Here is a 25763-nt window from a genome sequence, read left to right on the forward strand (position 1 = left end):
TATCAATAGTTTCCCTGCTGATTTATAAAGCAGTGATAAAAGTCTTTTGCTTATTAAGATTTAGGTAAAATTTTGTGTAAGAAATGGGCAAAAGTTGTTTTTTTTTTAAATTAGTCGCATGTATTTTGTTAACTGTACAGGTACATGTACATGTAGTCAGATGTTAAATAAATAGTTTGACATTGAAACCTGTTTAAACCTAACTTTACCTTCTTACATACTGTCAAATCTAAAAAGCATATGCTCAAGTTTTTAGACCATAAAATTGGGGCTACAAATATACATCGTAATGTACATTTAGTATGCCTGCAGTACATTCTGAATTGGCAGAAAAGCCAACTTACTACAGTACTGTATATAAAAACATTAAAATTACCATGGTATTTTGCTATAAATACATTGTTCAATGTACATGTAAAATACAATTAAAAACAGCCTTCAACAAAATGTGTACTTAAAGCTCTGGTTAGTTCCTACACTGTACATGTGTATGTTTTGTTGATGAAGATGAAGTGATTTCTTAAGATAATTGAAAAATTCTTTTGGTTCCTTACAGTGCCAATAAAACTCATTTTATCCATGGAATTTTTAAATAAATATTCAGTAATTTGACTATATGAGAATATTTTTTTTAAAATAATTTTATATGACAATAGAGGTAAACGTATAAATATTATTTCAAATATATTTTTCAAATAAAATGAGATTGGAGAACTCTCCTATTGTGAGATTGTACCTTAAATGCTCCTTGACAGACTGCCTTATTCTCATGTGAGTCAGTCCTAAGTAATCTGCTTTTTACATCAATGCATGGAAATTAGCAGATAAAGCTATTGTGAAGCATAACTTTACAAAACAAATGAAACTTGACCTTTGTGTATTTTCCTTTCATTATAAAGTCTTCATATCTCCATAACCTTTTATTAATTGGGGAATATTTCATATGTTTTTAATGTGTAATCAGGAGCCATCAAATGTTCTATGTAATAATTAATCAGGCAGACAATTGTTTACATTATTTTTAGATTTTAAAGTTTTCTGTCTACTATTACATTATTTCAAGTTTGCAGGATCATAAGATTTGAGAGCATTTTTCAAAATTTTATCGATTTGGTGATTCTGTCGGCAGAAATCTTGTTGAATGTGCCTACTGATGATTCTCTAGAGGGTTTTAGTCTGGTGAACACATTGTAGAGGAACAATTAAATATTTATAGTCAATCATTTAAAAGTGTTGAATTCAGACTCCATTGTCCAAGTATAAATTTTATAAATTTGGTACCAGTAATTCTCATACTGCTTAGTTATTCATGTATTTTTTTCTAGGTGTTCTTTGACCAGGTATTGTAATAGTCAGCATACCTTGAGTAGAGATCTAGAATTTCAGGGTAGGGGAAGTAAATAAAATTAAAGGCAGAGCAAAAGGAGGCAAAAAGATTTGGGGGATGGGAGTAGAATTTTTGTGAAATCAAGACTTCATGTAAAAAAAATAATTCCCCAATTTTATAGGGGTAATGTCTTCTCAGCCACCCTCTGGATCTGCCATTGTACGCATAGAACTATTACATACAACATTGTACTGGTGTAGGATTCATTGTGTGATGAGTAGATTGTAAATCGTCATCTCATATTTCTCCCAGAACTTCTTGATATCAATGATGAATTACAATGAAAACAAAATGCTATACAGATTGATGTAACTTTTCTATCTTTCAAAGTGTCAGTTTCATAATTCAGTAAATTTTCACTCATATTCTGTTATCATGTTAAAAATACCACTGATTTCTGTTTGGAGTTGGGTGCTTTTAGAATAGCAGAAAAGTTGTGTGTCAATAGCTTTAGTCAATCCTGCATAAAATTAAGTCCAGTATGAACTGTGTGTCCAGATTGGTTCCCAAATGTACAGGGTTCAACAGGCTGTGGGTTGTAATAATCTGGTTAGGAGTAATGTCTAGTTCTGACTAAATCACATCATCATCGAACATATCCCTCAACTATGAACTCAAATACAATATCACCAAATTTCTGTAATTCATTCAGATATACATAAAAAATCCATGTCTTGATGTTAATATACAAGAATGTTAAGTACTGAAACATCTTTACAGTTTATAGGGAAAATAGTTTTAGTTACAAATTGTATTTAAGAGATACATTGATATTTAAGGCAACTCTCTAGGCAAACTTTATAGGTTAAATGTTAGGGTTTACTTTAAAGTAAATTAATCAGTTTATGTAGTTTTACTGATCCAGAAAAAAAACTGAATTAGTTTGGATAAGATAAAGAAATAATTAATCAATTAATATTCAGATGTCAATCATGTGAAGGTTGTCTTGGTACAAGTTGTGTATTACATTTTTCTGTGTAACTCTCTCATTAACAGAGAAGTTACACCTGGTGAGACGAAATACAGGGATGTCATTAACTTCCATAGTAAACAGAAAAATGAAAAGAAAGAAGAGAAATTGACTTATTGTGAATGGTTGTATAATTTGCTGATAGTGGAGAAAGTTTGTGAGATTCCAATATTTGTTGGTATTGTCCTTCAGTCATACATTGAATTTGTATTCCTAATGCAACGTACATGTACCATATTAAAAAAAAAATTATGATACCAGTAGTACTGGTCCCTTCATAGTGAGACTGATGCTTATAACTTGGAAGGTCAATAAACAAAACACTGAGGTAGAAAGTCCAGCTTCAAACAACTGACAACAAATACTTGAACAAAAACTAACCGAGAAAGACCAGCTTCAAACAACTGACAACAAATACATGAACAAAAACTAAGAGAGAAAGTCCAGCTTCAAACAACTGACAACAAATACATGAACAAAAACTAAGAGAGAAAGTCCAGCTTCAAACAACTGACAACAAATACTTGAACAAAAACTCACCGAGAAAGTCCAGCTTCAAACAACTGACTACAAATACATGAACAAAAACTAAGAGAGAATGTCCAGCTTCAAACAACTGACAACAAATACATGAACAAAAACTAAGAGAGAAAGTCCAGCTTCAAACAACTGACAACAAATACATGAACAAAAACTAAGAGAGAAAGTCCAGCTTCAAAAAAATATACATTATATAAACAAGACATTCAATTTAGGCACATCATACATTTGATTAGGGCTCCATATGTTCTTTTTGAATTAATGTTTAACATTGTTTTCCTGCTTAAGTTGTATATTACAAGTTCTAACCCCTATCCCTCTTTTACTTGCAAGGTAGCATCCAAATATCAGCCTTATTTCAATGTGGTGTAATTTTTCTGTTTATATTTATTAAACTCTACACCCATATATCCAGTGCTATGACCAGTCTTATACTTATGCATAATAACACCAAAGGCAATTAAATTTGGAAAAATAAAAAAAAAAATTAAGTAAAAATCAGATATCTTATCTCTTGTATTGTTGTTTGATCATATACTGTGGTCTTTTATAATTATCCTGATTTATTCAGAGTATATAGATAGTTCTGATTTCTGTGTTTAATCTATATTTTGTAAAATGGTGGGTGGTAAAATTGGGTAAGGAACTATGTTGTACAATGGAATATGCTTGTGAAATAGTTTGTTATGATTTAAATTTGGTTCCAATTAGTCTTGGAGAATTCCTAGGACAGTTGTGCTTTGAATTGTCTTTAAATGTATATGTATAGTACAAGAGTATAGTTTGAAGTTGAACATTGCCATACAAAACTAAAAAAAGTTGGTACTTGCTTCCAATATGTGCATGGGACTAGAAAAATTTTCAACTCTAATATATCCTTGTTGAAACACAGCAGGGTATATTTTTTTTCTTCATGAGATTTCATCATCATGTGTTATGTAACAAGATTATAAAGTTGTACATGTATAATGTAATGACATGAATGAGGAATTCTTTATGCAAATTTAATACTCAGAAACTTGGTGCATATACATGTACATGTGTATATATTCTGTGTATAATACTGTACTTTGAAATGGCCATTAATTATAGGATTGTCCAGACTGCAGAGAGATAAGGAGATTAAACCCTACTTTAAATTTCATGAACACTAAGGATACATGTAAAAAATATACATGTAACAGTACTTTCTGATTGACTTGGTTTGGTCAGTGGTTCAACTAGAAATAAAGTGGGTTGCTTGGCTTGCTGACTAACTTCTCCCCAACTATGAACCTGTTAAACTATATCCTAAGATTTAAACTTTTTTTGCAAAAATATTTATTTAAAAATCTCCTCAGCGCCCCTTGTTCCCACTTCTAAATGTGCACATTCCATCATACAAGTCCTGGTGCTGTAATTAGTAATTATTAATTAAAAATCAACTTAACAGAACTTTGATGTAGGTTTAAATTTCTGTATTTCATGTCAATCTGTCTTTTCAGACTACACCTTGTACAAAGCCACACTGACTGTCAAAGATGTCAATGATGAGAAACCTAGATTTATCAACCAACCTCGACCATTCCTGGCTACAGTGTCAACAAATCCCAGTATTGGAGAACTGGTATATGAACTGTTAGCAGATGATCCCGACACAGGATCTAGTATTACATATATACTTGAATCAGGTGAGTACAGAAACAGATGAGTTAATCATGTGAATCTAGAGACAAAGGGGTTAATCACGTAAATCCAGGGACAAGGGAGATAATCAGTTTAGTTGTTGAATTGATTGGATCTATTCTTAATATTAGGGAAAAATACATTGTAACGACCCTGTTTGGGTACTCAAGCCTTCCATGGTAATCAAGTACTCAAGCCTTCTATGGTAATCAAGTATTGTATGAAAGGAAAGCCCAAAGTTGTAAGTTTGAAAATTTGTGAATAATTTGACGGATGATAGTACATTTAGGACCTTTGGAACCTTTACATACATTTATACAGAATGTTGTCCAACCTTTTGGTTTAAAGTCAACTCCACTAACCACCAACAATTATATCTTTGGATTACTACTATACGTGTATTAAAAAATCTTGCACCTGTAACAGAAATGTCCAGGATTTGTTTAAAGGGGTTGATTGATCATTATGAATCCCCAGAGAATTAGTAGCCATTTGAAGGTAAAGTTGACGTAGCTCTAATGCTGTATTTTGGTATGTATAGTGCACATTCATGTATTGTGCGCAGTGCAAATTTGAAGGTCTAAACGTTTGAAAAAAGTTTTTTAGACTTAGGTTTCAGTAAAATTTTGTAAGACAAAAAATCAATATTTTGCACTTGATCGGTCAATTTATTTACCTTGATGCAGTATTTCCTATGAAAATGTGAAGGAAAGAAACTTCTTTGCAGACTAAAATATCATGTAAACATCAGTAGCTACATAAATTGGATGATTTTAATTTCAAAGCATGATAAAATTGACACAGGATGTATGAAATGGCTTATAAAACACAATCGAAAGTCAGAAGAATTGAACATTTCCGGCTTTGGTTGTAACTCAAATTTCATAATTTTTCACTTAAAAACATACTTTTAAGAAAGAAAATTGTAACAAACAATCAAAATAAGTATTAGAATAATCATTTTTAGCTGTAAAAGCATTTGACAAGGACGGTTTGACAAAAAAGGAATTAGTTACTTTTTGGTTTTTAGTTGTTTCATATTAATTTCTAACCATGCTTTATAAAAAGGAAATATTGTACAACCTTTGTTTGAAACATAACATGTTATTAAGTAATTTGAACATGTTTTGAAGAAAATATCACTAAAAATTTAATACTTCTGGAACAGGGTTATTTTGCTACAAGATTGAAGTCATCACTTTAGAAGTTTTATGGTCGTCATCATGAACTTATGGATCGTTACAATGTATTCATCTGTGCCATGAAAACAGATTTGTTCAACGTATCATAATTTTCCTTTCCTCTTTCGTCTACCACGGACATGACTTTTTTATGAGAAAACTTGGCAGATGTTTCTAGAAAAGCAGATGACGCTTACCCTACTGGTGCACCTGGTCCATGCTCCAAGTTTTTAGTGGCGTCCCAGTTGCTCATTTGATTTTGTTACTTTGTATGTGTGATTGTAGTTACTTTATGTTCTTTGTTGTGTATGTCTGCTTTCCATGTCTGGTCTGTGTCCCTGGATTACATTCTTTTGATTACTGCTATAACCTTGGTCCCCTTGATTACTCTTTTAAAGATGTATTTGATGATTAGATAAAATTTCTTTCAGTAGTTTTTCACTTCCGGTTTGTTTGTTTACATTACGCAATGTCTTTTCACGTACCAAAATCTTTAATTTGGGGGCCAGTTCTTATGTATTGATGTACAATACACACCTCCATGTTCTGGAAATAATTTCTATGTAAAAATGTGTGCATAATACACAGCAAAATACAGTGATTCTGTTTTTATTTTTGACAAAAATATAGGAACAATAGATCAAATATTGGTAATTTTACAATGATTTAATATGGTATAAATAAAAAAAAATATTTTGCATCTAAATTGACAAAACTACAATGGTACATGTATTGATGTACTGCATGTACTATTGTAATTTTGTCATTTTAGAATTGCAGGAAATGATATCTGAATCTACAGTGTATTTCTGACATGAAATCTCAGTCATGTCAGTTAAATGCTGTTTTAATGGCTCAAAATAGAAATTTAAGAAAAGTTTACATCTACAAAGATAAGAAAGAGGTAAAATGAATTGTTTGCATGTCTGAAATTTTATTTTCATTTAATGATTTTAATTTGATGGAAATTGGTCACATTCTTATAAGAAGATGAAGATTGAAATGTGTGAGATAATTAGATTAGTAATACCACTTCAAAACAGATGGTGTGATTCCTAATGACTTGAGAACTCCATGGAAACCAAAGTTTAGTACACCAGAGAAAACATACTTATAGTCAACTTAAATTTAAGAAAAAAACATAAATTGATCCAGTGGTGTTTGAATGTATTCATTACACTTTTAAAAAATCACACTTAGGAGAAGGCTGTTTATTGCAGGTTTAAGAAAATAAATTACCCTTATGTATGGGTAGACTGCCCCATGTTAATCTTTTGTAATGGTTTAGTGCCTTTAAAATACATTAAGTACCACAGCTTCACACATTTCTGGGGAAACACTAACTTGCCTTACAAATCAGGTGTAATTAGCAGCTTTTTTTGTTATTTAGTATATACATTTGTACATATATGTCAAATTTATTACAGCTGGAGAAGGAAAGTTTGCAATAGAAAATATCATAGCAGAGGGTCGTCATGTAGGTAGGATTGTCACCACCATGACAGGCAATGGGCAGTATGAGAGAGGAAGAGAATTTTCGCTGGTTGTATCTGCACAGGACATGTCTGCTCCACCATCAGCCATCCAAAAGTCAAACTTTGAAATTGTCCAAGTACTGGTTGGCTGGAGACCACCACAGTTCTTTAACAATCCATACACTGGCTATGTCATGGAGAATAATCAAGCAGGGTACAAGTAGGTAGAATTCAATGATATGGAACGTCCTTTGTTTTATAGTTATAAGTAGAAGTGTATAGATTGATATGAAGTTGTACCACAAGGTGCTATACCACAAAAGAAAGGCTTACATTGATCTTTGGGTTGTATCTTGAAGTATTTAGGAATTAGGGGCCACTTCTTATTTGTTCAAATTCTTATCCTGTATATAAATCTCAAACTTGAATTGTGTAATTGTATTTGTCCTAACTGTCCAGGGTTGATCTCTGTTGGCATAATTGGTCTAATAAAACAAAATAGTCTAATACTTTGTCGGAAAGTCCTCGTAAATGACTTGTAGGATTGAAGTGAAACTCAATAGTGTTAGATTACCATATTTGGATGTACTTTTGTCAGGAATTTATGTTTGGATAAAATTTGTAGAAGTGACATCTGTTTGAACTTAAGCATTTTTCAGCGAATTGGTCTAATACTTTGTCGGCAAGTCCTTGTAAATAACTTGCAGGATTGAAGTGAAACTCAAAGGAGTGTTAGATTACCATATTTGGGTATGCACATTGTCAGGAATTTATGTTTGGGTCAATATTATAGAAGTGGCGGGTGTTTGAACATTAATTGCAAGTCGTAAATGACTTACAGGATTGTTATGAAACTCAGTGAAGTGTTAGAGTACCATATTGTAAGAAATATACATTTGTATGTTATGGAAATAATTGTAGAAATGATGGCCGTTGGACTTGTGTGTTTTTCAGTAGAACTTGGTCTCATATGGTAGCAAAGTTTTGAGTGAAAAGTGCTTAGTCTATCTACCATTAAAATAGTGTCCAGTATGAATCGTATGTCTACATTGGTCCTCAAAGTACAGGGTTGAACTTCATCAGGCAGCAAGGGTATTAGTCCTGATAGGGGCAATATCAAAAATTAGTTACTGTATAGTTTTCATGGCAGATGCTAAGTTTTTAAACAGATTTTAATTGCCCAATGAACAATGTTCTTTCTATATAGTTACCAAGTGGTATCAAGTATGTGTATATCTGTAGAAAACTACATAAACTTGCAGACTTGCTTATATCTGGGAATTTGATTTTAATTTAACCACTAGTAGCTTACAGTTCATTTTTTAGTTGGCATTAAAATTGTTCATAAAAATTCAACAAAATCATTCCACTGTGTAAATATAAAGACATGGTGTGTCTTTCTAGATTCTACAAGTAAATAAAGTTGCATTTTACTGCAATGGTACAAACTGCTGAAGTAGTTGTAATTTGTACATGTATTTAGGATATGCTTTAAGATTAAACCTTCTTGCTCAGTTGGGTATTTTATTGGGTTATGCTTTTAGAGTAAACCTTCTTGCTCAGTTGGGTCTTTGATTGGGTTATGCTTAAGATTAAACCTTCATGCTCATTTGGATCTTTTATTGGGTTATGCTTTTAGATTAAACCTTCTTGCTGAGTTGGGTCTTTTATTGGGTTATGCTTTTAGATTCAACCTTCATGCTCATTTGGGTCTTTTGTTGGGTTATTCTTTAAGATTCAACCTTCATGCTCATTTGGGTCTTTTGTTGGGTTATTCTTTAAGATTCAACCTTCATGCTCATTTGGGTCTTTTGTTGGGTTATTCTTTAAGATTCAACCTTCATGCTCATTTGGGTCTTTTGTTGGGTTATGCTTTAAGATTCAACCTTCATGCTCATTTGGGTCTTTTATTGGGTTATGCTTTTAGATTAAACCTTCTTGCTCAGTTGGGTCTTTTATTGGGTTATGCTTTTAGATTCAACCTTCATGCTTATTTGGGTCTTTTGTTGGGTTATTCTTTAAGATTCAACCTTCCTGCTCATTTGGGTCTTTTATTGGGTTATGCTTTTAGATTAAACCTTCTTGCTGAGTTGGGTCTTTTATTGGGTTATGCTTTTAGATTCAACCTTCATGCTCATTTGGGTCTTGTTAATGTTAATCTTGTTTGTAATGTAAGATCATTGAATGTTAGATACATAATGTTGTCCTGACACCTATTGTTAATTGTTATCCTCAGACAGGACTGTAATAGGTTGCAGTCAGGGTTATCATTATTTATACTGTCATAGCAGTCCTGAACCCAGAAATTGATAATTATGTACCACCAAGTCTTATTTATATATGTCTGCGTTTCACTCAACTTTTAATTATACATATTCCCCTCATTAAACCTCATGTTGTATATTTAGTGTTTTTTTTGGGGGGAGTTTTCTCTGAACATTTTGAACCAAAAAAATATATATTGTGTAGACTGTTCAGAACTATTGTTAGCATTATCTAGTAGTCACCAAACTGCATCCTCCCAAGTCAAAGGTTTGAGTCCCCGTTTCAGGGAGGATGTGAAAACTGCAATATCCTGAAATGAAAACTGCAATATCCTGAGATGAAAACTCTGTATTGGACAACAAATTATTAAAATTATTTGTCCACCTGTTAAAACAGTATGGTTTTCTTTATTTTGTGTTCTCATGGACATAGGCAATAATATCAGAGACCATGGTGATGTCTATTTGCCCTGTAAAGGTAAAGGTCATTCTTGAAGTTTTTGTAAAGATGAATTCTACCTTATATGTACCAAGGATTTAGTGGAGAGATGTGTACATATTACATATATACTCAAAAGTAGCATACTGAGAGTACACAATTTTTATTTAATTCTCAGATTGGTAGATGTTGATGGAAGTCCCCTTAGTATCAAGGCCAAGCCATTCCAATCTAAAACAGTTGATGAACAAACAGATTATGATGGGACGATCAGATTCACATTAGTAGATGAGAAGAATCAGACATCAACATTGTTCCACATGACAAACCAAGGAGAGGTAACCACCTTACAGAGTATGGACTATGAAGCATCTTCTGCACACCAGTTTACCCTGACCATGAGAGCTGTAGAGGAATCAACAGGACTGTCTAGTTCTACACAGGTAAGTCACTTTACACTGGTGCTTTAAACACAGTTAAGAGTTGTATTATTTTTTTTTGTAGGTCAAAATTATTTTTATTTTTATATCTAAGTACCCTGGAATTAGCTTGTTGACCCTACACTCATTCATTGCATTTTACATGTATAATATCAATGCTTATATGTAGTGAATTTAAAGTTTACATAACAATTGTATTAATTATGTTTTGAATGAAAACAGCACTAAATATTGGAGTACACTTAAAAGTTAAAAAGTGTTTTTTTTTTCATTACTAGAGGAGGAAATAATTGTGTAAATCTTAATCAAGTGACTGAGCATCATTGTGCATTCTTTAAAAAAAAAGATAGAAAGTAAATCCACTGTACCTATATTGTGACCTTATGTATAAGGAACTGTATCATGCACCATCTATATTTGATCAAACTCTTGTGATTGAGGCACATGCTAACCACATTACTACTTAAAATTACTGAAGAGAACACTTTGAAACCATTTGGATGTTGGCTTGTAGGTTTCAGATTTGTGGATAGTTTGATTTTTATTCATAATATGGCTATGGACTGAAACTTATCTCAAACATTTATTTAATTAATAATCTGTATCAGACATGCAGCCTCTTTTTCAAGTTCATAATATCAAAATAAACCAATAAGAAACCCAGACGTCCAGCCACTGACACTTGATGACTAAATCACAGTGCACCATCTTGCAGGTGCATGATTCATTAGATAATGAGTTAATTGACAGCTTATTGTGAAGTTAATCCCTTTCAAGTTCAAGAAAAGGCAAAGAAATTGCAGTGGTGCATGTTATAATGGAGAGTTATGTAATTGTTTAGATTTATGTCAGGTGAAATGCCATTGTTGAGTTGGCTTTATTTCCTTAGGTTCATTAGGTCTTTAACATTCTGCATTTCTTCCCACAAACTGCTAGATTTTTCTTAACTTCTTTCAGTTCTTGTACAATAAATGCCAAGAATTACAACACTTAAAATTTTATGGGAGTTAAAAACACATTTCTTTAAATGTTTTGAATGTATAATATTTTCTGATATACAATGTACATGTACGTTGTTATAAAAATATGCTTAATATTTAACTTTAATTCAATTTTCCCTTTATATCAAATCAAAATAGCCACTGGTAGTGAACATTTTATTTTCTTTACCATCAAGATTAAGATGTTTAAATTTCCTTTTGGCCAGCGATCCATTAAAATGTATTGCTACACTATGTTTATTGATTGATGGAAATCAATGATCTTGTCTGTAACAATGGTTTAGGCTGGTGGAAACAACTTGATATTCTTTGTAATTTGAAAAAAAAGAAATAAAATGTCTTTAGAATTGTTATATCTGGGTTATTGTTTGGAAAGAGGAATAATGACGTATATGTAAATATTTTTAGCCTAATTTTAAATTGGGACTTTTATTTCTATATTGGTTATTTAACGATATTTTCCAGCATCCTTGATGTTATCTGTTTCATACATTTAGAAGGTTCACAAATAAATCTATGTAAACTTAATATGCCTGTAAGTGTGATCACTATTCACCTAAAAAAAAAAACTGAAAATTCAGGCCTTTGCTTTTTTTGTTTGTTTTATTTAAAATAAATGGATTTTAAAAAAACGTTTTAAAGATAATTGAACAACTTGACATAAGATTTGCTCAGATTTTTCAAATATTATTGTTTTGCCTACCTTGATGTGAAAAAATAAAAATTAAAAGTTCCAATATGGCATCCTACAAATGTCAAACGATATATTACTTGATATATATAAATACCTTTGGGTGATTCAGATGGAGAAATAGTCTTTTTTGTCATATTAGAATAGAAATAATTCATGTTGGGTATGGTATTGTACTCTTTTACGTTTTGGTTGGCCTTTATATTTATATTCTATTCCTCCCTAATGCCCAGTTTAACTGAACACCATAACACCCATGGATTATGTGTTTATAGTCATGTTTTTCCTTTCAGTTAATAGTACACCTGTTAGATGTAAATGACAATAACCCATCATTTGAACTGTCTACATATACTAACACAACTTCTGAGGGCACTCCTGTTAATACTACTCTGTTCTCTGGTATGTATTACAGATATTATATGTTTTATGCCTTATATACATTGTATTGTAACTTTAAAATATCTGAAACTATGTACAAATGTAAAAAAAAAAAAACACTTTCATCATAACGTCTGTAAACTAATTTTGGGAAGTAATCACCCAGCCTGTCTGTTTGATAACTCCTCCTAACTAATCTGATGGATTTTATGAAATTTTATTGGAAATCTTTCAAGGGGAGATCATCCTATTTAAGAGCTTTACACTTTGTGTGTCCAAGTGAAATATGAGGCATAATTTTTGCAAGCTTGCTTACAAGTATTGCTAGTTAATGGAATAGAAAAAAAAACAATGATTGATAGGCTTTCAACCCTTAACATCCATAAATTGCTGCCTGTTAAAGTCAACATGAATGTTAAGATTACTGGTGAGATATTGTCATCACATAAACACAAACTGATTTTGGAAGTCTTAATTTCTACATAATCAATTTTGCCCATGTTTATAACCTTAAGGCTGAGCCAATGCTTTATTACTTTTATCTATTTCAAGTGACTGCTACAGATAGAGATTCAGGGGACAATGCCAGGCTCACATATTCTGTCAGTGATGACCATTTCTATGTTGTAACCAAACAAGATGCTCTTGGTAGATATATAGGGGACATCAGAGTTGCCAAGTATGTGACTTTATAGGTTTCATAATGAGCGAAAGAACATAAATAATAAAACTAATGTTTGATTTCATATATATATTATCTTAAACAGTCTGTATGTGATAGGAAATTTATCAGATGCTGCCAAACCAGACATCCTGTAACTTGTAGATTTGGATCTCAGAAGTTGAATGTTAATAGCTAATTTTTGTATGATATTTGATTTAGGTGTTAATGTATTTTTTTGTTGTTTCAGTTAAGAATTGAATGTTTCATTTTTTGTTGTTTCGTCATCATGTGACCAGCACATTTTCAGTGAAGCCTGCTGGCACTTCATTTCCAAAATGTATAGCCAGTCATTGCTTTTACTCATCAGTGAAACATTAAAAATGAAACTTTCTTATACTGGTAATTACATTTCATATGTTTCTATTATTTATTTCTGTAATATTTCAGATATGTATAGAAAATAGGCAACACATAGTTATCAATAAAGAAGTTCATGTGATTGTGGGCATGGCCTGTATAAATACTGCAAGGATATGTTTTGTTGTCTCTTGAAACATCATATGTAAAGCCGATTATCCAATGAGATTAGCATACTTTAATGCAAAGTAAATTTAAATATTCTTTCAAAAAATATTATTATAAATTGTAGGAGGTTAGATTATGACAGACGTACTGACCACCTCTACAAGTTCAATGTAACAGCCACAGATGCTGGGCCACATAAGAAATCAGGACTGGCTAACATTGTTATTTATGTCACCAATATCAATGATGAGGCACCAGAATTCAGTGTACGGAAGGAAGATATTCACACGTTTGTACGAGAGGATCAGAATGCAGGAAGCTATGTCAAGACAATTCAGGCCATTGACCCTGATGGAGATAATGTGGAATATTATTTCTCTGGTATTTAATGGCTACAACTATTTTTTGGCATTTTTGGTCCATTTGAATTCAATGTGTTGTATGATATGGTATATTTAGCCACTGCTCTTGTTTTTCCATATGTCTTCTTCAGTTCATTGTTTTTAGCTATTATATAAAAAAACAAACAAATAAACACTGAAAAACCTCATGATGTATTTACGGAATTTGATTAAACTGAATATAGCCTTTATGTACTGCCTGGTAATGTGTATTTGTTGATGTATCAATTCAGAATTGTTTAGCAATAATGATTTGACTGATATACATGTACTGGTAAGTAAACTTGTATAACTGGTTATTTTTGCAGAATGAAATTTTTCAACTTTGATGTCCAAAATGTATACCAGTATTTTCTTTTGCTGAATCTGATTTCTGTTGTCTTATACAGTTGTAATTCATAAAGGCATCTTAATATTGGTCTTTTTAAAGTTATAAATAACATTGTGTATATTTATATTTGTCAGGTATTTTTTTAAGTGCTTTTATGCTCTGAATTTCTGTATAAATGGAAATTTTTGTGAAATTCAGGTTATGCATAAAGCACTTCAAAAAAAATTACTGGACAAATAAAGCTCTTTTTATACTGATAAATCTTTTATTTTAGACAAGCTTACAGTAGCACCTAATGGACCATTTAGAATTGATACCAGATCTGGACTCATCACTTTAACCAACATCATCCCAGCTCACATTCAGTCTTACACCCTGAACATCACAGCCTATGATGATGGTAGCTGCTGTGGTGGTTCTCCTAAACTAAGGAGTGATTCTTATCTGGTGGTAGAGATAAAAGATATCAACAATAACAATCCTAAATTCCCTGATTGTAACTATGCCCCACACATCATGGAAAATATGCCACCAGGAGCATTTGTTACAAAGGTAATAATGTTGAGTTAATTGATACTTTTCATCAACGAAGTTGGGAAAGGATATAGTAGAGTTGCCATACATTTTCTTTATTGCCCCTTAACAACACTCTGAAATGTACAGTGGATTTAGATCAAGCATGGTATATATTTATTCCTTTTGAATTTCTTGTAGCACTCTTTTTATTTTCAGGGTCTAAGGTAATGGAACAAGTCAGAAAGTCGAATTTGAACATCACTTTATGCTTTATGTTGCCTTTGTTTTATGCTTGAACCTGATAGTCAAAATAATGTAAACTTTTTAAAAAGAATTGAGAAGAGACTTTAGATATGCTTGCTAACTGTACATATTAAAAATTTAAGCATCAATGTTGGTTGTTGAGTAAAAGTTATGATCATGTATTTACATGTCTAATTTTATTTGTACATGTTTAAACCAACCAACATAATGTGATGGTCATCAATATCTATTCTACAGGTGAGAGCAGAAGATGATGACAGAGGTAATAATGGAAAGATTAAGTATTATGTTGTCACACCAGCTGGTAAAACTCAAAGTTTTGATGTGGACCCTGATAATGGCACTGTCACATCCAAAATTGTTTTTGATAGGGAATCAGAGCAGGGTATACGTGGCTACCCACTGACAATAATGGCAGAAGACCAAGGAGAGGAACAGGGTACAGATAGGAAGCTTAACAGTCTGTGTACGTTTTGGGTCACCATTGACGATCGTAATGATAATCCACCAAAGTTTGATTCATCTGTCTACACACCAACCATTGTTAGGAGTCTTGGTGTGAATAAAGTGGTAGCCACTGTATTAGCTACAGACCAAGACATGGGAATTAATGCTGAAGTTACTTACTCACTGCTGGAAAACCCTGGAGATCATTTCAGAATGGATGCTGACACAGGGACTATATTCCTTGATAAAAGTCTCTCTGATGTGAGTTTTACATGATAGTCGATATTTGTAGATACATGCACTTGTACTAATTGTTTTATCATATAAGAAAATGCCTCTTCAAACTCAGAATGAAAATTTAATTTTTGAAAAATGCATATTTTAAAATTTTTTTCAATTGTTTTTAACAAAGAAGAATTTTTCAACTATTTACTAACACTTTTGATGATTAAAAAAAAATGACTCTTTTTAACTAAATTAACTAAATGGAGGAATATGTTCATCTGACTTTCAGTCTAGTCAATACAATTTGTTTTTTAGATGTCTCAGTGGCTTTATTTACCTTCATTTGAGTTGGCATATGTTATAGCCATCTTTTTTATCATTGTTAGAAGAAAAAAAATACAACTGACATGACAGCAAATTTTATCATTTTTGGTAAACACAATTACAACTGGTTACACTAATGCAAAAAAATTTTAGTTTTGTCTCTATTCTATATTTCTGCTCAGAGGGCTACTTTGATGACAGTTTCGTCTATTTTTCTTGTAGTTCTTTGACAACAATATAAGACTCCAAGTTAGAGCTGAAGATAAAGGTACTCCATCATTACACAGTACCGTTCTTGTCAACATTGATGTAACAACAGGTGATCAACCTGCCCCGACCTGGGACGAGGATTACAATGGACAGGTGTACATAGTAAATGAGACAGAACAAGTTGGATTCAAAATAGCTACGTTCTATGCTTCCTCCAACGTGCCTCCACCACTAGATGGTGTTTCATTTGCTATTGTGGACTCTGATGGCCAGCCAAGGCAGACAAGTGGAAACTTCAGGGTTGAAAGTAGAAATAATTATATGAACCTCAGACTAAATGGACCACTGAATTATAGGATTAATAATACTTACTCATTGAGGCTGAGAGTCACAGTAAGTAATGAATTATAAGATCATTGATGCCTCCTCCCTCAGAGTAATGGTCACAGTAAGTAACATTGTAGGACTCACTTCTCACTTGAGTTGTACCATGGCAACCAGTTATCATGTAAATCTGATTAAATTTTGATGGACATTATTAACTACTAAATACGTGTAGTTAAAAACTAGGGAATGATAATTATGTTAATTTGTTGTTTTTTTTTTCAATGGATGTTGTTATTCCATTGCTTAATTAAACTTAAAATTGGATGTACATGTATTATAAGTTTCTTCTGGACTGAACTATGGAATATAAAAACTTATCATTAATTTTTCTTTTCATATTATGCTTATTTGTTTTGTTTACTTTGTAGAACCAAGGACTCACACCATTGTCAAGAGAAATGAGAGTAACCATCAATGTAAGAGATATGAACAATGAGGAACCTCAGTTTGAAGGACTGGACCCGAAACTGTCTAACTCATTCCAGGGCAGTGTCCCTGAGAATGAACCTACTGGAGTTTCTGTTTTTACCGTGAAGGCAGTGGACCCTGATGCAGATCCACCCAATAATCTTGTAAATACTTTAATTAAGCAGTAATTTCATATTGTCTGGATTCTAGTTTCCTTCTAATATTTCTCATGCCATGTTTTGTTTTTTTTTTTTATGATACATATACATGGTAATGTTGCTTTTATATCTGTGTAACATTTGCTGAAGTATTTTCACATTATGTTTAAAAATTTAGTGATTGGAGACCCATTAAAAATATGTTAGTGCTTGTTCTGTTTATACATATACTTCAGAAAAATTCTAAAAGAATTTCCTAAAATGGTTTTTTGGTATTGCAGACCCATATATCTAAACATGTAATTGTTGATATTTTGTGTATTCCAGGTTTACTACAGTCTAGTTCCCGATAAGAATGATGCATACCTGAAGTTTAGGATTAACTCACAGACAGGTCTTATTACCACTAATACCACGTTTGACAGAGAGGAAATGAAGGTCTATTATATAACAGTAATGGCCAAAGATGGGACCAACTCTGATGTGCCTTACCATGAGCCTCCCAATAGTCCAAACAGTGGTATGTTAGATATTAGACTGATACATTGATCCAGTTTGATTCTTACTGTTAAATGTTTTACCATTAGTTTAACTACTAACACACTTTATTGCTAAAAATTTGTGTACACTGTATAAACAATGATACTTTCACTGTGGCTTTCAATATTTCTACTGTTGTATTTCTAACATTTATTCTGTACCTTTTATACTTTACATGAACAATGTATTTACACAGTGGAATGTAGTTTACCAGCTAAAACAGTCTAAGTTGTTAGGGTTTTTACCAGCTCAAACCGTCAAAGTTGTTAGGGTTGATTGTTACTTTACCAGCTCAAACAATCAGAGTTGTTAGGGTTGATTGTAACTTTACCAGCTCAAACTGTTTTACCAAAAATTTTACCATATTGATTATGAAAAAATGCATTTCACAAGTTTCTTTGTTAGATCATGTTTTTCTAATGACAATTATTGATAATTGAAGTGAATTTAAGAAGTGGAGTTGTTTGTATATCTAATATGTATTTAATAAGTACCTTTATTTACACAAGGTAAGTGGAACTCACTTTCAAGTTCTGGGCAAAGTCATTTGTGAAATTGATCTCTTGAAATTTACACTGTAAAATGACCCATTTTATCTTAAATTTTTTTTTCCTTTCAGCTCAAGCTCTAGTGAGAGTTTTGATTGGTGACAAGAATGATAACCCTCCAGTCTTTGAGAAGCCATACTACGAGACCAATGTTTTGGAACAGCCGCCAGACAGCAGTAAATCTTTAATCAGAGTACATGCAACAGATAAAGATGATGGTAATACATTTCAATTGAAAAGATATCATTTTAAACTTTCAAAAATTGATAAGTGTGTTTTTTAGTCCTGATTTGTGAATATATCAGAATTTCCAAACTTTTAAAAAGTTGAAAAGGAACTTGAAAAAGATCAGATTCTTTCAATTTTAGAAAAAATGAAGTTGTTCCCGTTTTAGGTAAACACATGTACCGACTTATTGTCGTCCTGTGATACACTGAATCTGTATGAAATGAAATTTCAATTTTTGTCAATGTAAGTTCAATGAACACATGAATTCTATGCCAAATTTCTATTCCTTGTCAAAAAATTTATCACAATGAAAATTTTGAGATTTATAAAAGAGTAATCAAGGGAACCAAGGTTAAAGCGGTAATCAAAAGAATGTAATCCAGGGACAAAGACCAGACATGGAAAACAGACATACACAACAACTCTGACTCCACTAATAACTGGGAGCATGGATCAGGTGCACCAGGAGGGTAAGCGTCCTCTTCTTTTCTAGAAACACCCGTGGAGTTGCTCATAAAAAATCAAGTCCAGGATAGATGAAAGAGGAAAGGAAAACTATGACACGTTGAACAAATCAGTTTTCAAGGTGCAGATGGATACATCGTAGCAATCCACGAGTTCATGATGACGACCATGAAACTTCTGTAGTGATGACTTCAATCTTGTAGCAACATAACCCTGTTCCAGAAACTATTTGTTTGAATTCTAATGCAATACAAAAAGTCTCCATACACAGGTGCTGAAGGGGTGTTGCCACGGATGAAAGGAAAGTTGACAATTCTGAATGAAAAGTCATCACATTTGTCGTAAAGTTTGGTCAGTAGTTTTCCTTTACCATTGATTTCTAAGTGTAGGTCAAGATATGAGGCTGACCTCACAGTGTCTGTAGTATCCTTTATTTCAAGTTCTTTGGGGTAGATGTGATGTATCAAATCCCCGAAACTAGGATTGTTTAAAGATAATATGTCATCTATATAGCAGAAACTGAGATTAAAGGATCTAGCTAAAGGATATTCTTTCTTTTGGATCATATCAGCTGTAAAGTCAGCCTCATAAGAGTGGAGGACTAGGTCAGCAAGTAGAGAGCACAATTTGTTCTCTTTGGAATGCTGACCATTTGTTGAAAAATGCGTCCACCACACTGGACAAATATGTTGTCAATTAAAAGTTGTGAATTATACTCCATGTGTGCCATAGCTGTGGTTCATAAAGCATTATAATTTTCATTTGCATATGTTGATGTAGTAATAATTTATAAGTAACACAGGATTTCAAAGAAAAGTACATTTTGGATGATCTATTCTAGTAATTGTTCTAATCCAATTTCAAACACTGCCAACGGTAGATGATTGAAGGTGCAGAAACTCTCATTAAACAGACAGTGTATTTTTTGGATCTAGATATGCCGTAAATTTTCGTAACTATAGTCCTGTCTGTGTACAGATCTGTATGAAAAATGGGAACTCTTGCAAAGTGCCAATTTCATGTGCAATCTTAATAGATAAAGTTTTCTTGAAAGTGTAACAACTGACCTACAAACTAAGGCTGGTTATGTGGTCTGTAACCATTTATTGGTGGCTTTTTGATATGCATGAATCACCCACTGCCTGATATTTATTGAGACTGGTACTTGACTTTCCAGCTGATACCCTGACCTATTCTATAACAAGTGGTAATACAGATGGTGTATTTAGTATCAGAGGGAAGACGGGTGACATCTACGTAGCTAGAGACTTGGACTATGAAACTATGACTCATGTAAGATATTATTTCTTTAATAAACAAGATTTAGTTTCAAGTTACTTTGAAAAAGAAAACCATTGAAAGGAAGCAATAAATTTTGTTACAGTTTGAAAAAATTAGTCATAATTACCACAAACTATTGTAATGTTGACTTGCCAGCTTAAAATATCGGCAGGTTGAGAGTTAAGAAGGAAGATGTCGTTTTTTTCCTTTACCATGATTCATCAGATTAAGATTCACCAAAACATGCATATGATGGGAAATCTATATTTTTGTCAGCTTTCTTGATAGTGTAAATGGATTCAGATTGTCAAATAGGAATGTTTAGAGTAATAACAAAGTTTGGGAACATGGAGGAAAAACATTACTGGATTTATGGTGATTTGAGATGGAAAGAAGTGAGAAATATTTTGCAGTAAAATTCATTTAAACTGTTATGACTAAATTCATTGCTTTTCCAACCTTAGATACACCTCTTTTTAGTATTTTTATCATAGGTATGACTGAATTATTTAAGGTATTTCAGGAAGTTTTTTTCTTTATTTCTGTAATTATTTAAAAGTTAAATCTATTCTTAAAGGAAGAAATAGCAAACTGAAATGTTACACTGAAATAATTTAAATGTAATTATGATGCCTTTTTGTGCATTATGATTGGTTGTTGACTTTTTACTGCCTCAGTGATGACAACAGTTTAAACTCATTTTCAGCATTGTAATTCAAAACAACAATTTTTGAAAGAATTCAGTTTTCATTCTGTAATTACTGTCAATATTAAACAACCACGTCATGTTGTCAGTTGAATGCCACCATTTGCAGTGTCAATTCCACTGAATGAGAGCCTTCAAGAAAAAAAAATCAATGAATTTCAGATAGTTAGGAATTAGATTATAAGGATTAAACACTATTTTTCCAGAATTTATGGATGTGTAAAATTGGACTATTTACTCTCAAACCAGACATAAATTTGTATTGTTAGTAATTGGTCCTGTTTTACACATCGATAAATTAAAAAAAAAAAAAAAAATTATCATTACAAGCATCTGTATTATTTTTTTAGACATTTACATTGACAATAACAGTAAGTGACAGTTTCTATACCAACACAACTAGTGTAGTGCTGCATGTACAGGATGTCAACGATAACCCACCAGAGTTCACTAAATCTGAGTATGTCATTACAGATGTTGTGGAGGAGGCAACACCACCCCCGGATGGCAGATTCCTTGTACAAGTAAGGCAGTGCAGGAACAATTATTTACTGATATGTTTTGTACACAGATCCCCTAACATTCAATTATGTATATAACATCCTATATTCAACTGCAGTAAAAGAATGTAACATATGTTTTTCACATGTTAAGGACGAAAGAAAAAAAACTTGATAAGAACTTGTGTATAAATATCCTATGGTTTACACATGCACTTAAAAGAAAACAAATATGATGTTTTTCATGCAATAAATCTCATATTTCCATATTGGTCCATGTAATAAAGTATAAAAACACGTTACAAATATTGTGTAAGGAAATAAATGTTCTGGTAAATTGATAACTTGTTTCTACTTTTAGTTCAATATTTAAGGGATGTTATGGTAGAATATAAGGAATAGCAAAATACTCTTTGATGTTTTGAATTAAGTGAAATTTAAATCTAAATGTTTTATTAACTTTTTTATTATGAAAAAAAAAATAATTGAATTTTCAGTATGTAAATTGAATACATAGTGTATGAAAGAAATAACAGTTTAGTTTTACTGGAACAAATATATCTATCGGAGGGGACCTTGAAAATACTAGATAAATCTAATGTCATTCACCTGTAATTGTTTTTTAGGTGAGTGCGACAGACAAGGACACAGCCAGAGAGACGGACTTTGTTTACAGTATAAGTAGCGATGACAACAGACCTAACAATCCCACCTTCTCCATTGAGCCAAAAACTGGTAAAATCTACCTTCTAAAGGCTCTTGATAGAGATTTACCAATGGGAAGAGCAGAGTACCAGTTTAATGTTTTGGTTGTGGATGAACCGAACTCAGCACAGTCCTTGATTGGTTACGCCTATGTCAAGGTCAAACCCATCGACATCAACGATAACAAACCAGTGTTTACTGCCAGCCTTTATGGAACAGTACCAGAAAATTCTGCCAAAGGTAAATTAAGTTGGTGAAAGGCAGTTCTTTATTAAACCATTCATACTTAGAATAGAAAAAGGAACAGATATGGTGAACCATTGTAGAGTGAAACTTCTCCAAACCGGCCACCACTGGGTCAAGAAAAAATGGCAGATGTATAGGGGTGGCCAGTTTTGTGAAAAATAGCAATGCATTCTAAGAGCTGTTTCCATTGATGTGTTCTATAACCCTACACCTTGTCAGTTTGTTGGTCGAGACATGGTTAATGCCAATTCGAAAATTTTGACCTTTTATTATTGCATCATTTGAAGATGATTTGATTTTACAAACGGTACTGCCGACAGAATAATTTTCACGGTTTTGAAAGAAAGTGTATTAAAAGATCAAAGGGCTATTGATGGTAATTAATTATTTGTATTGTTTTTGTAAATTATCTGTCAACAAAGTCTAATAATTTCACCCAGTATGTTATGTATGTAAATGTAAAGTTGTTTCTTGGGTGTGGACATAGTTTTGTGGATGTAAATATGTTAAAAAAAAAAAAACAACCAATTTCATAATTCTCAGCAGTCTTTGTTAAATGACGTAAAATTGTGGCACCATTATGAAGATATAACAATAAACTAATGCCACAAAACATAATTTTTCTTATATTTTATATGTTTTACTATGTTATGAACAACTTTCATGTTATTACAACAAAGTTGATATTTTTAGGCTTTATTCATACCTTAATGCCCCTACACCTTTCAGCCTCTACAAAAGAATATCTTATGACATGGTAAAACTTGTTATTGTGAATTATATTTATGGTCAAGTCTATAAACTGGTATCTTTAATGAGAAATTAAACATATATTCATTGTCATCTCCATACTTCAAGTATTCATGTTGTTGTGTGTGTCCTATTGTATGCCATCAAGTTATACACAAAATTATATCTATCTTCAGCCTGATATATGTAAGAAAATGTAAATTTTGGTAACTACTGTTCTTCTTCTGTAGGATTTCTTATTTTATTGGAGTATAATATTGAACGATATCCAAATTGTAAACACGAATTTGAAAATTAGGAGATATTTTTTAGGATTCACTTTTTAAAAAAGTTCTTCATATTGAGAGACTATTTTTGTTAATTAGATGGAGATAGATATTATATCCACTAGCTATAAGCTGTTATTTCTTGTTGCTTTTGCGAAGGGAAAGAATTACATCAAATATATTTTGGCTTCTTGCTAGATTTTAGAGAGAAGGTTTTCGGTAGGTATCTTTGTTGTGGCTTACATACAAGGTAAAAGGTATTTTGTTTTATAATTTTATATGACTATACCTTATTTGCACAAATTGTTGTGATACCCTTCACAATGTTTTCTTTTCATTGTGTGTGCTTTCTGCAGGAACAAAAATACAGGGTTTGATTTTGACAGCTTTTTTTCTTCTTCTGTGAGCCTGAATTTTCTTGATGTCATTTTGTTATATTTTATTATCATATTGCAGTCTGTATAAAAGGAATTTTTGTGGGTGCATATTGATTTGATTTTAGATATTAGTTGTCAATAAATTTCTGTGCAATTTCAGTACAGAACTGTTTTTATTTTATTAATATTTGTTTTCTATTGAATTTCTACAGTAGGGATGTTCTGGTTTACACCCATGAAAATATCCTTATATAATTAGTTTAAATTTAATGGACTTTGTGCTCATTTATTCATAAATCTCATGTCCATAATTCACATTAAATGATAATTACCATATTTCAAGGATCATACTTGCTTCATTTAAGAATTGGTGCATATCTGTTTATTTAATTTGACCATGCCTTGCTTAATAATGGTCCATTCCAAACACCTTAACCCATACCTCCATTCTTAACACGTATATTCCAAAAGACTTATTGTATAATGTATATAATCATTCTTAATGAAGACAATCACCTTTATAAAATACATGTGTAGCAATACTTTTTATAAGTTAGAAGTGGAATACCAGTTACTGGTAATACTTATCATAGAACATAGCTGTCAGAATGCTTGATATATGTTTTAAAGGTATTTTAGATGTAGCAACTTTTAATAATGATTGTTTCTATAATATTGATAGAATTGACTAATATTTTTATATAGAAATGGAAACTGGATCTTTTATCTTTTTAGGTAAGAATGTTATGACTGTGAGAGCTGATGATGCAGATTTTGGTCGCAATGGAACAGTACGTTACATGATAGGTAACAATCGTCCAGTTGACCCGGAAACATCAATGAGCCTCTTTCTGATAGATTCAGAAACTGGTTTAATTACATCCAACACCAACAAGCTTGACAGAGAGACTCTTGATAGATACCATCTCCCTATTATCGCTTATGATAATGGCATAAATCCTCAGAGTTCAACTGCTACTGTTACCATAGAAGTCACTGATGAAAATGATGAAAGGCCAAAATTTTTACAGAAAATATACAAAGTGAACCTGTTAGAGAGTCAGACTTCAGGGCCAGTTATCTCTGTTGTTGCTACTGATGATGATGTTGATGACAATGCAGCACTGACTTACTCAATCATTACACAGAATGATCTTAACTTCTTCTCAATCACAACACTTCCATCAAATGTTGGTGTGCTGACTGTATATAATGTAAGTTCACTCAGATCTTTCAAAATACTATCAGACTGCATTTGACCATTGAGTACAATGGAGTATTAAAAGTTGTAACAGTCAAACCTTGTTAAGTCAACATCAAAGGGACCTGGCAAAAATGTTCGAGTTATCTGGTTTTCAAGTCATCTGAGGTCGAGTTTATTCCGGAAGTGTATTGGTCAGTGATTGTTTCTGCTATTCAAACCATGTGCACTGCATTACAGCAATTCAATTTGAGATTTACTAGTGAAAGGAATGTAGTTATAAAAACTCACAAGTTATTATCATATGTTTGCTTGTAATTAAATGATCGAATACAATTCCAAAATTTACTACCATTTTTTTATCATTATCAAAATATCCGACAACATTGAAGATTTGAATTCTGAAGTGTGATTATTCAAATTTGTTTCTATTTATGACACAAGCTTTTTTGTATTAATCTTATAAACAAATCAGGCCATAAAGGTGTCAACCAGTAATTACATAATCCAGGCTAAATGTTTTAAAACACACTTTGGCCTTTGTTTTTAATAAAGCAATCAGTTTTCCTACTAATTAGTTCACTTAGAGATATCCAAGTTAATTATCCTCAAAGACCTATCAAAGGGACTAATTGATAACCTCCAGTTATCTGAGA

At 32.1% G+C, this 25763-nt stretch overlaps 1 protein-coding gene across 2 annotated transcripts in view; it reads left to right on the forward strand.

The window, feature by feature from the left end:
* LOC148618100 (neural-cadherin-like) overlaps positions 1-25763 on the forward strand; it is a 68277-nt gene that overhangs the window by 10663 nt on the left and 31851 nt on the right. The window contains exons 2-18 of one of the 2 annotated variants that reach the window (XM_088585966.1): positions 4382-4567; positions 7171-7438; positions 10100-10364; positions 12347-12455; positions 12987-13113; positions 13748-14004; positions 14630-14907; positions 15373-15843; positions 16354-16734; positions 17097-17300; positions 17622-17814; positions 18454-18600; positions 20253-20368; positions 21413-21586; positions 22189-22507; positions 23728-23748; positions 24642-25120. In XM_088585966.1, the coding sequence (XP_088442092.1) occupies positions 4382-4567; positions 7171-7438; positions 10100-10364; positions 12347-12455; positions 12987-13113; positions 13748-14004; positions 14630-14907; positions 15373-15843; positions 16354-16734; positions 17097-17300; positions 17622-17814; positions 18454-18600; positions 20253-20368; positions 21413-21586; positions 22189-22507; positions 23728-23748; positions 24642-25120 (3995 nt within the window). The remainder of the gene's footprint in view (positions 1-4381; positions 4568-7170; positions 7439-10099; positions 10365-12346; positions 12456-12986; positions 13114-13747; positions 14005-14629; positions 14908-15372; positions 15844-16353; positions 16735-17096; positions 17301-17621; positions 17815-18453; positions 18601-20252; positions 20369-21412; positions 21587-22188; positions 22508-23727; positions 23749-24641; positions 25121-25763) is intronic. The other variant, XM_088585967.1, reaches the window with a different exon arrangement.

This window comes from Perna viridis, chromosome 5, assembly GCF_037379345.1.
Source record: "Perna viridis isolate PV_CMFRI_1.1 ecotype Kerala chromosome 5, ASM3737934v1, whole genome shotgun sequence".
Lineage (NCBI taxonomy): Eukaryota > Metazoa > Mollusca > Bivalvia > Mytilida > Mytilidae > Perna > Perna viridis.